The sequence below is a fragment of the Mus caroli genome, chromosome 11, assembly GCF_900094665.2.
Source record: "Mus caroli chromosome 11, CAROLI_EIJ_v1.1, whole genome shotgun sequence".
NCBI lineage: Eukaryota > Metazoa > Chordata > Mammalia > Rodentia > Muridae > Mus > Mus caroli.
In genome coordinates, this window is record NC_034580.1 from 100,608,398 (window position 1) to 100,624,451 (window position 16,054).

Consider the following 16,054-nt stretch of genomic DNA (forward strand, 5'->3'; position numbering starts at 1 on the left):
GGGGAAAGGACAAAGGTTTCATTGATGAAATAAAAAACCCCAGAGAGCAGAGTCTGTTGAGGAAAGGTTAAAGGGCACAGAGTCCTCTGGTTTGAAAGAAAGATGGTCCATGAATAATTTAGGATGATACATAAGAAAACTTCTGAAAAGTTATTTTATGTGTTTTAGTTAACCGTAGTTAATTAAATAAGAGGAAAAGGAGCTTAAATTGAAATAAAAATTGCTGTGAGCCATGAAACAAGTGTAACAATGTTTAACATATAGTAGCACTAGACAAGAGACAAGTGTAACAATGTTTAACATATAGTAGCACTTTGGGTACTTGGGAGGAAGTCTTGATGGTTTTTTTTCCCCGGTCTTGTGTCCCCGCGTCTTGTCTCCCCCCCCCCCCACCGTTTCATGAAACAGGGTCTTGCTATGCATTCTGGGCTGGCTTCGCCTCGTAGATGTGAGGGTATAGCAATGTGCCGCTATGTCTGCCTTATTTGTTTGTTTTTGTTGTTGTTGTTGTTTTGTTTGTTTTTTTGAGAAAGGGTCTCTCTCATTCTATAGGCAGCCCAGGCTGGCCTTCACCTTGCAATCCTTCTGCCTCTGCCTTCTGAGTGTTGGGATTAGGAGTCTGAGCTTCCATGCCTGTTATTTTTTTTTTTTTTTTTCTGGTCTGGAGACTGAACCCAGTGTCTCACAGTATGTTAGATATTACCTAACTACCAAGCCACTCCAGCCTACTCAGTTTTTTTTTAAAGTCAATAAATAGAGGAACCACCTGTAAATGATCAAAGGCAGGGCACTTAACTGGAGATCTCATGAGCTCCCTTGCAAGGTCTAGGGTTCCACGGACATGGTCATGACTCGTACTGTTTCCTGGTCTCTCCACTTCCTTGGTATTAACCACATCCAAGCTGAGCAATGTCAGACAATGGGTGAGTCAGCAAACTTTGACACTAGTCTACCCAGAGCATTGAGCAGGAGCTGTGAGAGATGAAACAGCTCTAAGGACCTACTCTTAGGAGGTTTAGATGAAGAGAGAGGATCTATCCCTACACAGTATTAATAGCATGGAACTCATGATGTACACTAAGTGGGTGGGTGACACAGTCAAGGGCTATTGGCAGTTGAAGGAGGAAAGCTCTTAGTAGCTGGGGTGGTCAAGGAGCGCCTCCTGGAGGAGGTGAGCTTAGGCTAAGGAAGGAGGAGGATTACCAAGATGACAGGTAACAGGAGAAATGAGCTAGGTCAGTGCTGAGGAGAAGAGGCAGGTGTAGGGGTGAGTGACATTTGGACAGTGAGGCTGAGATCATGTGGCAGGTGACCAGTAGAGGGAGGTTAGGGCATTTGCCCGTAATTCCACAACAGTGGGGCCCAGCCCATGGAGATGCTTTGAGCCTGAGAGGGACGGAAGGTGCTTGGTTTTGGAGCCACCAGCCCAGGGTTCACAGCCGAGCTTCTGGGACTTTTTACCCTTTCACTCAGGCACTGCACCATTTTCTGTTGCTAATGATACAATCGCACGGACACAGTAAGTTGGAAAAGAGCTTTCGTTTTGTTTTTAGAACTTGTGAATTTGAGGGACAGCATCTGGTGATGATCATGGCTGGCTGAGTCCCAAGACTCAGGAGGTCCTGAGGCAGGAGGTCAGGGAGCATGCGTGTGGGTTTCTGTCTTCATTGGTTTTCTTTTGTTAAGCTAGTGAGGTTCAACTCTGGGGCCTTCTAATTCTCCTTACTTCCCAAAGACTCTACCCTAAATACCTTAGCAGAGAGTGTGTGTGTGTGTGTGTGTCCACTTTCTCAGCATCTCACAGGTGGAAATCAGTTTTATCTCACAAAACCTGAGGGGTTCGCTGAAGCCACACCCAAACCATAACACTCACTTTGATTAGTGGGTAAAATCAAAGTTTCACATTGCTTTGGTCATACCCCAAATAAGACGGCCTCAAAGGTTTAGAATCCAGGGGTGCCTGTGAGACATGTCTATTAACCTTTACCTTTCCCCCGTTTTCAGGATTACCCATCCCTGGGGCTGATGACTGAGAAACTATCCCAGAAAAACATTAACTTGATCTTTGCAGTGACTGAAAATGTCGTCAGCCTTTACCAGGTAATTAGGGCTCTGGGCTTCTCTCTTGTCACCACAGGTGGACCTGACCCCAGTGGCCAGCTTCTGCTTTCACTAGCCAGGGACCCAACCAGGAAAAAAATCCTTTTAAACGCATTCTCCAGGCTGCTTACATTCCTCCCTGTAGCCTTTTCCCTTCAAACTCTCACCTATAAGGAAACCGGTGGTGGTTTGCAATGGCGGTGGAGGTGACTCAGTGCGGGGAGGGGTAGAAAAAGTTTTTTGTTTTTAAATAATGTTTCTTAGATATGAAAGTATGCTAGATCTGTTTTGGTAGTGACAAGTAAGATACTCCACAGTGCCCTCCAAACTTCATTTTAAGACTGCCAGTTGGGCGGTAGTGGTGCATGCCATTAATCCCAGCACTTGGGAGGCAGAGGCAGAGGCAGGCGGATCTCTTGAGTTTGAGGCTTCCTGGTCTACAGAGCAAGTTCCAGGACAGCCAGGGTTGCACAGTGCAACCTTGTCTCTCAAAAACAAACAAACAAACAAACAAACAAACAACCGCTGCCAGTCTGACGAAGGAGGGCCCGAGGAGGAGACCACTTTCTTCAGTACGCTGTGGACATCTTTGTCTTCCTTTCTAGAATTATAGTGAGCTCATTCCCGGGACCACAGTGGGAGTCCTGTCTGATGACTCAAGCAATGTCCTCCAGCTCATTGTTGATGCTTACGGGGTAAGAATGCTGGCCCAGGAGGCCCTGGTGCGTCTGGTCTGCTGGATGAGGCTTACTCATCAGTGCTTTAAAAAAAAGAAGTACAAGAGGGATGTTGTGGTCTACGGCAGAAAGCAGACACATAAATTTCCTTCAGGAAGGAAATTATATCAAAAAGCCGTGCTTGGACCTGTGGGTGGGAGAATATTAGATATAAACAATATAATATGGGGGGTAAACATAATAGGACCTTAAAAGTGACAAGAGGCTTCCCTGTAGAGCCTAAAGAAGAGCTTCATTAAGAGAGTGAGAGAGGTTCAGAGAAGGAGAGAGATAGAGAGAGATAAAGGAGAGGAGAGGAGAGGAGAGAGAGAGAGAGAGAGAGAGAGAGAGAGAGAGAGAGAGAGAGGAAGACAGAGATACAGGACAAACTTCCATGAGAACAGTGGGAGGGGAGGTCCAAGGAGCCTTTCCAGTGAGCAACCTTTATCTCCAGACCCAATCTTCTTGCTGAGTCTAAGACCAATCCCCAGAACAAAGGAAGGTTCCAGCTTTGTATACGCTGTAGGAGTGGCGGGAAGTTTCCTTTCATATGGTTTGGTTGAACATCACACACAGAGAAGCCAGGAGGTACTATATACATTGAGAACAGTCAAGTCAGAGCACAAATTGTCTTGGAACTCTCTGTCCCAAAGACAGCTGCAGGGACTCAGGTTGTGGGGTCACTCCTAAAGGTGCAGGCCCATGTTCTAACAGAGCTCGGATTTGGGAGCCGTCTGCCATTCTCCCGTGTGGCCTTACTGCTTTTCCTTTATGCCCCCAGAGGTAGATGGTGGCCGGCCTTGGGAGTAATGAATGGCACCTTCAGAAATGGGCCAGAAAGGAAGGCCAGGGAGGAACAGGAATGGCCTGTGGGGAGCTTAGAGGAGGAGGAGGCTGCAAATGGGGATTCGATGCCCAAGGATGCAGCTGTAGGGCAGAGTGAGGGAAAGGCAGGTCTCATCAACATACAAAAGAGGTGACCAAGCATAGAGCCTCTATGGCAGCAACTGCCAGGTAAACCTCAGGGCAAGTCCAAGGCCACTGGCTTGGCTTTGTGTGGATGGACTTGGCTTTTGTCAGTGCCCTAACCTTCCTTTACCCTCTTCTGCTCAGAAAATCCGCTCTAAAGTGGAGCTGGAAGTACGTGACCTGCCGGAAGAACTGTCACTGTCCTTCAATGCCACCTGCCTCAACAACGAGGTTATCCCAGGCCTCAAGTCTTGTGTGGGCCTCAAGATTGGAGACACGGTGAGGTGGGCTAGGGGAGGGACTGATGCTGAGACTCTGACCATGGGCCCCGAGATCTGTGTGCACCCCGGCCCTTTCCAGAATTAGATGTTAGGGTAGTAGGGTTGTCAATCTTTCCCCTTGAAGCTTACGATGCTTAAGGTTTCTAGAGCTGCCGAGAAAAACCCATTATTTATTTTTTCTTAAAGAAAGTCTATCTTTGGTTTTTTGTGTTTGCACCTGCACGTCTGATTGAAAGTGAAAATATCTCTTAACCTAGCTCGTCACCCAGGGTAATGCTTTTCTTCTCTCTGCCACATAAAAAGGGGGCAGTATAGCATCTGTGAACTCTTGCTGAGTACTGGCTGCACCAGGTTTTATTCTGGCTGACAAAAATCCATCAGCAAGTAGAACAGGCAAAAGTTCCTGCTCTCTTGAGACTTAAGAGTGTAAATATTCATCTTGTCCCTCCACCCCCCCCACTGCTTTCTTGATTATTACTGTTATTTTATTTTATTTTATTTTATTTTATGTGTATGGTTATTTTGCCTGCATGTATATTTGTGTATCACACATGGATCTGGTACTGGTAAAGGCTAGAATTAAGTATCAGATTCCTTTGAAATAAGAGTTACGATTAGCCGTGTGGATTTTAACCCATGTCATCTTATTAAGAGCAGCCAGTGCTCTTAACCTCTGAGCCATCTCTCCAGCTCCCCTGGTTTTGTTTGCCGGTTCTCCTCTCCTCTTCCTGGTCCATGGGAGAGAGGAATGAAAAGAAATAGATCTTCTGGTCCTGTTCCCTATAAGTTTATATTCTAAACACACGTGTTCACACCCCACACACCGCACCCTGCAATAAAATGCTATACAGCAATCTCTCAGTTTGCCATTGACCATTGTATAGCATGGTGTGGTGCAAAGCAACATTTTGTGTGCCTTGCTGTTATTATGTAACAATAATACTTAACTCCAGCTAGCATAGTTGGCTAAAGAAATGTATTCCCCAAATCACAGGTTCTGTCCTGCTTGAGCTGGTTTATTTCTCAGGACAAAACCAGTCCTCTATTGTGTGTCTGTAACTGTCCAGTGAGATATGCCACAGTGGTATTATTGCTGTGCTATGCCAGCATAGCTTTTACTCTGTAGACTCAATAGAATTAAGGCTGAGGAATTCCCCTGGGCATGTGGATTTGACACTCAATTTTGTTGTCCTTGGAAGGTTACAGCGTAGCATTTCCTCTGGGGCTGGGGTTACCCAGATCCACTTAGGTCTGAATGTCATTTTTCCATCCAGGTGAGCTTTAGTATCGAGGCCAAGGTGCGTGGCTGCCCCCAGGAGAAGGAGCAGTCTTTCACTATCAAGCCTGTGGGCTTTAAGGACAGCCTCACCGTCCAGGTGACCTTCGACTGTGACTGTGCCTGCCAGGCCTTTGCCCAGCCTTCCAGCCCACGCTGCAACAATGGGAACGGGACTTTTGAATGTGGGGTGTGCCGCTGTGACCAGGGCTGGCTGGGGTCCATGTGTGAGTGCTCTGAGGAGGATTACCGACCCTCTCAGCAGGAAGAGTGCAGCCCCAAGGAGGGCCAGCCCATCTGCAGCCAGCGGGGAGAGTGCCTCTGTGGCCAGTGTGTCTGCCACAGCAGTGACTTCGGCAAGATCACTGGCAAGTACTGTGAGTGCGATGACTTCTCCTGCGTCCGCTACAAAGGGGAGATGTGTTCCGGTGAGTTCAAGCGTCTATCTGCTCAAGAGCCATGTGTGCACGTGTACCCATAGTGCCTTGGGAGCAAGTGGAGAGCTTGGGGTTGGCAAGGCGGGCAGAACTGAGGATCCACTGAATAGAAAAACAGAAATGAGCCGGGGAGGGGAGCAGTCCTTTTCCCTTTATTCCTGTAAGCTGGAACAAGTAGGTGGAGTCGAGAAACACCAAGGGGAAGTAGTTTATCTTGCTTTTCTGTCTTCAGCTCTCTCTGATAATGTTGCAAGTTCCTAGTTCTTTTGAATTTGAGGACCAACATCTTTCTCATCTAAAAAAAAATTAGTCTCATGGTAGTTTACAGATGGATGATGTTGGAAATATACTTTAAAACTAATGATAATTTTACTTGAATTTATTTTGCTAGCTCCAGGGACTTAGAAAGTAGTGGTATATATGCAAGCCATTGGAGGTACTTAGAACAGTCCTTGAAAATGGTATGCTCATGTTAAACATTACCCCTGTTTATCATCTGTCTGTTATTATTTGTATTCTGTCTCTGTGCTGTCCAAGATGGTAGCCACCAGCCACATGTGTCTATTTAAATTAATTAAGATAGAAAACATGTGTTCAGCTTTTCAGTGGGCCACATGTGGCTAGTGGCTATCATACTGGACCATGTGGGTATTGAACATTTTGACATAGCAGAAAGTTCCACAGGATGGTGTGGCCATAGGGATTACCTACCTGCAGATTAAAAGTGTGTGTGTGTGCACATGCATCCATGTGCACAAGTGTGCATGTGTGCATGAGTGTGCACATGCGTATGTGTGCATGTGTGTGAATGCACATGTGTGTATATGGCTATACAGACTAGAGGTGACCATTGTGTGTCTTCCTCAGTTACTCTCTACCTTTCTTTTTGAGACAGGGTCTCCCATTGACCCCGGAGCTCACCAGTTGGCTAGGCTGGTAGGCCAGTAAGCCCCAGAGATCCAGCTGTTTCTGCTTTGAAGTGTTGAGATTACAGCATATAGATTTGTGCCACTGAGCCTGGCTTTATTTTTTAAAACCTAGTGCTGGAGATCTGAACTCAGGTCCTCATGTTTGTAACACAAGCTGTCTCTCCAGCCTGGAGATGAGAATTTTGAGCCCTTTGACCTGCAGGATTCTGTATCGTCCCTACTGTGAAATTCAGTGTAGTCCTGAGGCCTATTGGTAACTTCAAACTGGCCCCTGAGACCATTTGGATGTGTTTCCGACAAAGAGGAGCCAAAATCATGGTCAATATGGCCTTTATCTGAACACTCTAAGGGCAGATGCACAGCCTGAGTTCTCTTCTTAGGCTCTGGAGGGAGGTTTATGTTGGAGTGTAGCGCCTGTTTGGGACAGACAGGCTGCAGGCATTTGCTGTTTGCATTGGCTGGGCTGATTCATGTATAGGATGCTGTGTGATCAACAGAACAGAGGCTAACTGTTTTCTGTGGTGATCTAAGACCCAGGTGGACTTCATTTGCATTGAGGTTCAGCCAGTTGAGCTGAGCGACTCAGGTGCTCACTTTAACACGGTGGCACATGCCTGTAAGCCCAGCATCACAGACTGTCATGAGGAGGTCCAGGTCATCCTTAGATACATCGTAAGTTTGAGGCTTGTCAACACCCAACCACCACCACCACCACCACCACCACCACCACCACCACCACCAAAGTTCAATGAGAAAGGTAAATATGCCATGTAAAAACAGGTCCCAGGGGACCAGAGAGACTACTCAGTGGTTAAGAGCGTGTACTATTTTTGTTGATGTATCTCACAAACACCTGTCACTCTGGCCCTAGAGACGCGAACACCTCTGACCTCTAAGGCACCTGCACTCAACATACATGCTGTCACCATACACATCATTTAAAAATAATCTTTAAACTTAAAACATGCCCCATAAACACTAAAGTTGATACCTTTGCTGATCTGTAACATTGTTCACTTCAGTGAGGGAAAGAGATATCACTATTAAATTAGTGATAAAATTATTAAATAATTAATAATTGACATTATTATTAAATTATTATGTCATTATTAAATTAGCTAAATTAGTGGCAAGAGATCAGGACCCCAGTGATGAAAACTGGCGCATGATAGCAGTTTGAACTAGGGTGAGAGGCAGGGGTTTTAGCTCATTTTAATAGTTACCAGTATTTCAGTCATGCTTTTCTACCAAGGGCGCACACAAAGGAGCAAGTTGGGAGTGCTGGATGAGGTTGGCCTAGGAAAGGCCTACAGGAGAGCCTCAGGGCCCCTTCACCTCTTCTGGGATGATTGGTCCAGGGTGTGGTCTGGGGGAGGGGTCCCAGCCAGCCACCCACCCCACAGAGCCTTGGCAATTCCTCCTGAAGTGTCTGGTCCTGTGTGCTCCACTCCATTCCCCCTGGAGGGAGGGGGGACTCCTTTGGATGCCACACCCATTTTACTTCTCCTCACCAGGGTGTCTGGTGCCCATTGAGCCTCATCTTGTCCTTGTGACACTGTTATCACATCCTTAGGGACACATGTTCATGGGGTGTTCAGCACGTGTGATTCCTGACCTCTCAGAGCCAAAGTCCTGCACATCAGTGTTCTTTGATGCCTGCCTTGGTGGCATCACATGGGTCAGGAGTGCTAGCTGTGACTTGGCTCCTTCCTAGCCTGTGGCCTCTAAGCATGCAGGTAGCTGCCTGGTCACCCCCCTCCCCCATCCCTCCCCCCCTCCCCTGTGCTTCAGGCTTGGTCTTTGAGGTTGCTTGTAGCTACCTCAGACAGCAGGGAGACAGAGAATGTGCATGCTTCCTCCCAGGCTCTTTCCCGCCTGCTGCACACAGATGGGCTTCCTCTGTGGGCTGGGCCTTATGCTGTAGCCACATGGGAGGAACAGGTATCAACAGACAATTTTACTGTTTATTAATATACCAAAGTGTCTGTCTCATCAGGAGTCACAACCTGCTAGAACCCAGAAGTGGGTTGTCCGCAGAGTCCCTAGAGAGAGTGAGTCATGGGTGGGGGACTCATGGGCAGTCTCATGGAGGTGATGTCTGATGGATCTCCAAGGAAGGCTGGTTCTCACAGGAAAGGAGTGGAATCGTAAGTCAGTCTGGAAGTCTGGCTTTTCAGGGAGAGTAACCATGTTCCCTCTGACTGAAACCCCTCTTCCTCCTCTTTCATTTTTTTTCTCCCTCCTCTGGCTTTCCTGTGAACCCAGCCTAGGCCTCCCCCACTCCCCCTTTGGCTGGAGAGGTACCAACACTGTGACATTATTATACTGTGGTTTCCTTTGAAGGGCTGACTCTGCCAGGGCCTGGGGTCAGCCTGCTGGCTCTGGCTACCCACTTCCATTTCCACTCTCTGGCTGGCCCAGCAGATCCTCTTGTCAAAGATCACTTTGTTTTGCCTCACAAAGGAAACACTGTGGGATGCGGGTTCTGCGGAGGGCTGTGGCTTCTTCTGTGTCCTGCCAGGCCTCTGTGGCATCCTCCTTTCTCCATCCAGGAACCTGGCTAAAAGCAAGCGTAGTGGACAAGGTGGAGCGCTCCCCTCTGGCATCCCCACGCCCAGCTGCTGCTCGGTTGTCTGATTAGAGCTCACAGCTGCTCTTTCTTTGGAGCTGACAGGATCCGCCCTGCGTTCAGAAGTTGACCAGTGGAGGAAGGTTGTGCAAGGGCACTTCCGCTTCCTCAGAGTGGGCCCTGCTCTGTGGTGCCACCCAGACTTCCAAACTCACCATGGGCTCAGGCTGGAAGGAGTTTCTATCCTAGACGACATCCCTGCCGTGTGTGTGTGTGTGTGTGTGTATGTGTGTGTGTGTATGTGTGCGCGCGCGCGTGTGCACAAGCATGTACTAGCGTCCATGTGTGGACATCAGAGAATTACTCAGCCATTCCTCAGGAAGTGTCTACCTTGCTTATTGTCTCAGGGTCTCTTGCTAGGACCTAGTTTGTGAGCGAGCCCCAGGCATCTGCCTGTCTTTGCCTTCCTGGTGTTGGATTTGCAAATACAAGCCAGCATACCCGGCTTTTTTTTTTTTTTTCTTCCAAATGGGTTCTGGGGATAGAACTCAGATTTTCTTGACCATGGCAAGCCCTTTACTGACGGATCTATTTCTTAAGCCTCACTGGCTTTTGGCTCCTGCCTCCCTTCTTCCTTTCCTTCTCCTCGGCAAAGAAGATCCCAACCCTAATATCCTCTAGAGAGCCCAGTCTCAAGACTTAGAGTATTTCTGGTTCCCAGCTTTCCTGCCAGCTCCAACTTTATCTCTGTGGGCAGCTTGCTTCTGGCCTCACCTTTTTTTTAAAAAACAAAACAAAACAAAACAAATTTCTAATTAATCAATTAATTAATTAATTAATGTCTTTCAAGGCAGGGTTTCTTTGTATAGTCTTGGCTGTCCTGGAACTAGATCTATAGATCATGTTGGCCACAGAAATTCACATGCCTCTGTCTCCTGAGTGCTGGAATTAAAGGCGTGTGCCACCACCACCTGGCTATTTTTTATGTTGCTAAAATGATTTCTTTATTTTTAGTTTTATGCTCATTGGTGTTTGCCTGCATGTGTATCTGTGTGAGAGGATTGAATCACTTGGAGCTGGAGTTACAGACAGTTGTGAGCTGCTGGGGATTGAAGAGCAGCCAGTGTTCTTAACCACTGAACCATCTCTCCAGCCCCCTTTATGTGTACAGGTGTTCTGCCTGCGTGTCTGTACCTCATGTGCATGCAGTACCTGAGGAGGCCAGAAGAGGGCACTGCATTTCCCTAGGAATGGAGTTACAGACAGTTGCTAGCCACCCTGTAGGTTGAGGAACTCCAACTCTAGCCTTCTCTTCAGCCCTAATGTACTGCCTAGGCTGGCCTTGTGATCTTCCTGCCTCTGTCTCTTTAGCATATGCTGTGGGCCCCCCTACAACCAGTCTGTTCTAAGAATCATGTATTTCTTTCTAAGGGAGTGCTGTAGCTGAGTTGTATTTACGTGTTTGAGTCTTGAATGATGATGTATCTATGAGAGGGCAGTGCAGGGCCACAAGCGTAGGGGCTCATAGTGTCCAAAAGACAGTGGGCTCATCGAGAGCAGCGGGTGTGATCTTGTTACCATCAGAGTATGGCCGTGTACCACCCTCCCTCCCCTTCTTGGAGTGATTGATGTGATTTTCAGACCACTATCTGTTCCTTATCTTTCTTCCAGTTAACAGTCATATTTTGAATAGCTGTCCAGTTCTTCCTGATGCAACGCTCTAGAGAACGGGCCACTCTTTGTAAGGTTTAGTGGCCGACTTTTAAAGTCCTGTTAAATGAATACAAGAGCAATCCAGCATTGTGAGGTAAAACCTGCCTTCAATCGGCCTGCCCTCCCATGCCAGTCTCCCTCCCAGTCCTACACTCGGGGAAGTGATTGGACCCTCCACAGCAGGGCTGGCGGCTCATTGCACTACTGTAATACTACAGCCCAGGGCACAGTTGCTGTATGTATGTGTATTTTCCATGGATTGAGATTGCAAGCTCCCTTGTAGCACGGATCTTGTCTGGCACACTCACTGCTGAGTCTCCGGTGTCCAGTGTGTGGTACGAGGTCAGTAAATGGGTGTTGAGTGCGTGGGTGACTGAAGGAACACTAACTGTCTGCCTACTCCATAAAAGATTTCATGGTAATCCCCACTAATGATAAAGCTAACATGATAAGCCTATTGTCTGCCAAGAAGCTCAGAGAAACCGACAATCAAGCAAATGGCCATAGAGTAAGGGTGGATGTACAGCAGCCATAATGTTCCGGGGTGGGGGTGGGGGGCACCTGAGAAGGTGGTTGGCGCCACCTGAACAGGTCACAAAAAGTTAGTGAGAGGAAGGAACACTTGAGTTGGGCCTTAAGGGTGAATCGGGACTTGGAAGTGATCGCAGGGTTAAAGGGAGATCTAGATAGAAAGAACAGTATGAACAGAAATGGGAGCCCATGAAACTGCAGAAGGCTGAGCCCTGTCCAGATTGGGCCCTGACTCTGCTGGCCCTGCGGCCAGTTACGCAACCTTTCTGACACTACTGGGTTGTAAGCGAGGGTAAGGACATACAGAGTATGGTATGCAGGTGTCCATGCACTTCACTGTCACTGCTGAGAGCAACTGATGGCACAGGTGCCAGTGGGAAGATTAAACTTCCCTGGCTTTAGAAAGTAACATAAGTCTCTTCTCTAAACGACCCCCCGCAAAGCTGTCCTACTGTGCTCTCCTAGGGTGACATGGGGCAACAGGACATGTTAGCTACATAGGGTGACAGGACGTGTTAGTTATCTCTGTCACTGCTACAAAGTACCTGAGAGAAATGAAGGTGGAAAGATTTGTTCTGGCCCATGGTTTCAGAGGGTCCAGGCCATGCTTGCTTGGTCCCAAACGCTTAGGGCGGGGCAGCATAACAGCAGGCGCATGCGGTAGAAGACAGTGGCTGGCTTCATGGCCAGCTGGAAGCAGAGAGAGCAAGCCAGGAGTCGGTCAGGGAGAGATCTACTGTACCCTGCAAGGATCCCCCCACCCCCCGCAGTAACTCATTCATCTAGCTAGGCCTCGCTGCTCCTTTACAGAATCTCTCAAAATAGCATCACCAACTAAAAGCACAAGCAGACGAGGGGCATACGAGAAGGCAGGCTGTATCGGCGAGGCTGGATGCTGCCGAACCATGCTGGCAACTTCAGAAATGAATCGTGGTCAGTGTTTCTAAAGCTTTGCGGTGCAGGTGCAGGAAGAGTTGATCAGCAGAAGTTTGTTGGAGGTCTTTGGGCTCTGTGAGGTTTGGTGGAGGCTTTTGGATTGTGTGGGGTTATGGCTAACCAGATTTCTGCTGTTTTCCTCTGGACACTCTCTCTCCTCTTCTCACCCGGCTTTTCTCCTTTTCTCTATGGCATTCACGGGATTTATTTAGCAGTGTTGGCCCTCCGCAGGCTGTAAGGTAGGCTATATTTGTTCCCTGTGCTTCCTTGGCCTGTTGGTTGATTCCACAGGCTCGCAGTGCCTTTTGTCTGGCCCTTGGGTACCCTACCCCATCTACCTGCATACCCAGGGCACAATGTGTGTCTTCCCTTCCTGGCACAGGGCACGAGGCTATACCATTCTCTCATCTCATTCCAGTACACTTTACCATCTCGTGCATTCTCCCTCAGAGCCTTGCTTCTTACCTTGCAAGGTGACAATTAGCTGGTTTGAGAAACACAGTAATGGGCCTTGGTGGCTGGTCCATTATTTTGTTGGTGGGAAGGGCTAACTAGTTCAAGTCAGAGCCCTTGTTGATGTCTGACCTAACAGGGAGAAGATAATGGTAGTGATGGTTGACCTTTCTTGTCATGTTGGAGAGGGAACAGTCATGTCAGATCAAAAGAAGGCAGGTGTAGGAGCTGGAGAAGCCCTTTCACCACACCACTTTGTCAAAGTTCCTGAATGCCCTGTATGGGCACAGGCTATGGGGAACTCTCAGGTCTAAGGAGCTGGCTCTAATCCTCAGACGGATGCTGGCAGAGAAGGAGGAAGGATTCAGACCAGGGCAAGAAAAAGGACAGGAAATCTGGGAGATACAGATCTGAATCCTCCTTTGCTTTCCGGGTTTTCGCCCTTGGGATGCCTAAACTGCTGTTTGTCTCTATGGGTTAGAGTTTTTCTAGCAATGCGCTAGGTCCCCTGCTCACCTGCAGGATCATTGTTAGTGTGGTGGTGCGGTAATTTGTTAATACACTCTAAACTCTCTGGTGGGTGCGAGTGCCTCCTCTACACCCGCCTAAATGTTGTTTTGAATTCCAGAATGAAACACACACACACAGACACACACACACACACACACACACACACACACACACGAAGCCTTATTTTAATATGCCCGAAGCCGCTCAATGCAATGGCTGGGCACTTCCAAACCTCCCCACGACTAACACACTCTCCCCTCTATTCCTGAGTTATTACTTACTAAAAATCTACATTCTAACTTGGCTGCCTGGACCCAGTTGGGCAGCTCACTCAGGCCGTGCACTCCAGGTTCCTTCACGTGACTGTTGGCTCTCGCTTCTCCATCTCCCAAGCCCGATCTTCCTGCTTCCCTGTCCTGACGATTCTCCAGCCTTCTTCTTCCCATGGTCTCTTGCCCGGAAAATGTAAGGTCCTGCCTCTGTCTCCCTGCCCAGCCATTGGCTGCCAGCAACTTTATTTACCAATAAGACCCAATTGGAGGCGGGGACCCTCAGCGTCTTACAGGCAGACATGTGGATTTCCATGTGATTTTGGGAGCCGAGTTAACACAAATAACATTAGAACCAACCCACAGGTGTGGTTGGGAGAATGGGGAAGGTTAGTAGCCTGTTGTCATGGGGTGGGCTCCTTACCGCTGGTCTGCTGTCTCCTGGCTCTGTTTGTAGGCCATGGGCAGTGTAACTGTGGGGACTGCGTGTGTGACTCGGACTGGACTGGCTACTACTGCAACTGCACTACACGCACTGACACCTGCATGTCCACCAATGGGCTGCTGTGCAGCGGCCGGGGCAACTGCGAGTGCGGCAGCTGTGTGTGTGTCCAGCCAGGCTCCTATGGAGACACCTGTGAGAAGTGCCCCACCTGCCCAGATGCCTGCTCCTTTAAGAAGTGAGTGAACAGCGTGCAGAGACGTGGGAGGCTGGGAGAAGGAGGGGGGCCCTGGCAGAGAACTCCCAACTCCGGGGATCTGTCTTAGAGAACCGTTTGCCAAATGGCTGCTTTCCTTTTTCCCATGGGGAAGTTGGAGGTGGCACCAGCTGTGCAGGGACCAAAGCAGAACCAGTTGGAGCCAGCCCTCTTCCAGAGTGGCATCTCGAAGCCCTCCGCACGGGGAGGGGGATCAAATAGGACATTCTAACTTTCCAATGCAGTGTTCTGATTTCTATGGGAGGTACAGGGGCTGAGGTTCTGGTGGGCCTCAGTGAAATGGGCATCTGTTAGTATAGAGCTGCCCCGTTCGGACGTTGAGGAAGTGTCAGTCAGTACAAGTCTATGGCTCTGCTGTTGCCAGGTTCACACAGGTCATGCACTCTGAGCTGCAGTAGGGCCCAGGGCTTAGAAGAAAGAGCCTCATGCTGAGATAATGCTCTGTGGTCACTGTCTTGAAATTTAGGTATGTTTGGACAGAATTTTAATTTTTCAGTGGACTCTCAAATCACGTGACCAACTCTGACCTTAAACCTCTGAGAATTGGTGGGAAGTCACCATCACCAACACCTTCACCATCACCATTATCATTGCCTTCACCATCACCAACACCTTCATCAGCCTTTACCATCATCACCATCATCTTCACCATCACTGTCACCTTCACCTTCACCATCATCTTCACCATCACTGTCACCTTCACCATCATCACCACCATCATCTTCACCATCATCATCACCATCACTATCACCATTATCATCATCACCATCTCTGAAGAAGTTTAATGAAGTCTCTTTGATCCTATAGTCCCAGCAGTCAGGAGCCTGAGGCAGGGGTTTCAAAAGTTCAAGACCAGGTTAGGTTCTGTTCTCAGATCCAGGGTTGGCTGGCCAGGTCCTGTCTGAGGCGAGGAGGGCCTCTTCATTCCTGAGGTCCATGATGCCTTCTGGGTACATGGCATACCATACATGCGTAGAGCTGTTCCCGCCTGGCTTTAGTTTTTGTGTCCTCTCTCCTCTAGGGAGTGTGTGGAGTGTAAGAAGTTCAACCGGGGGACGCTCCATGAAGAAAACACCTGCAGCCGATACTGCCGGGATGACATCGAGCAGGTGAAAGAGCTGAGTAAGTGCAGCGGGTCTGAGGGTTCACGTGCCCAGGATAAACCCAGGCCATACACACTTCCCTCTGGTCTCAAAGCTCATCAGCTTCCTTTTTCCAAGGTGGAAGAGCAGTTGCCACCTGATGTACAGGCCTGATGTGTAGTGGGCACGTGGCGAAGGCTGGCTATCTGAGAGTCTCCGTCGTCCTTGCAAATGTGTTCCGGAGCTCACACCTCCTGCTAACTGGAGCCCCAGGCTCAGCACGTGCAAGGACGTGCAAGTCAGATAATTCTTAGTTTACTCCTCAAGGAGAGGAAGGGAATGTCTTGGATTTCATAGATGAGAAAACTAGGCATACACCTGTGGCTGCCGTCCCTAGCTTAGTAGGCGAGTTAAGTGACACTGGGCCTGGTGGCACACACTTGTGACCCTGTCACTCAGGAGGCTGAAGCCGGTGGATCTTCACTTTGAAGCCAGCCTGGGCTACAGGCGTGAGTATTCCAGGCCAGCCCCAGGTACAGAGCAAGACCAGCTCTCAACAAAATA

At 48.7% G+C, this 16,054-nt stretch overlaps 1 protein-coding gene across 1 annotated transcript in view; it reads left to right on the forward strand.

The window, feature by feature from the left end:
• Nucleotides 1-16,054, forward strand: part of Itgb3 (integrin subunit beta 3) — a 55,668-nt gene that overhangs the window by 32,855 nt on the left and 6,759 nt on the right. Inside the window, exons 7-12 of the mRNA XM_021176848.1 lie at nucleotides 2,005-2,100; nucleotides 2,706-2,795; nucleotides 3,930-4,064; nucleotides 5,341-5,770; nucleotides 14,147-14,369; nucleotides 15,430-15,530. Coding sequence (XP_021032507.1) covers nucleotides 2,005-2,100; nucleotides 2,706-2,795; nucleotides 3,930-4,064; nucleotides 5,341-5,770; nucleotides 14,147-14,369; nucleotides 15,430-15,530 — 1,075 coding nt within the window. The remainder of the gene's footprint in view (nucleotides 1-2,004; nucleotides 2,101-2,705; nucleotides 2,796-3,929; nucleotides 4,065-5,340; nucleotides 5,771-14,146; nucleotides 14,370-15,429; nucleotides 15,531-16,054) is intronic.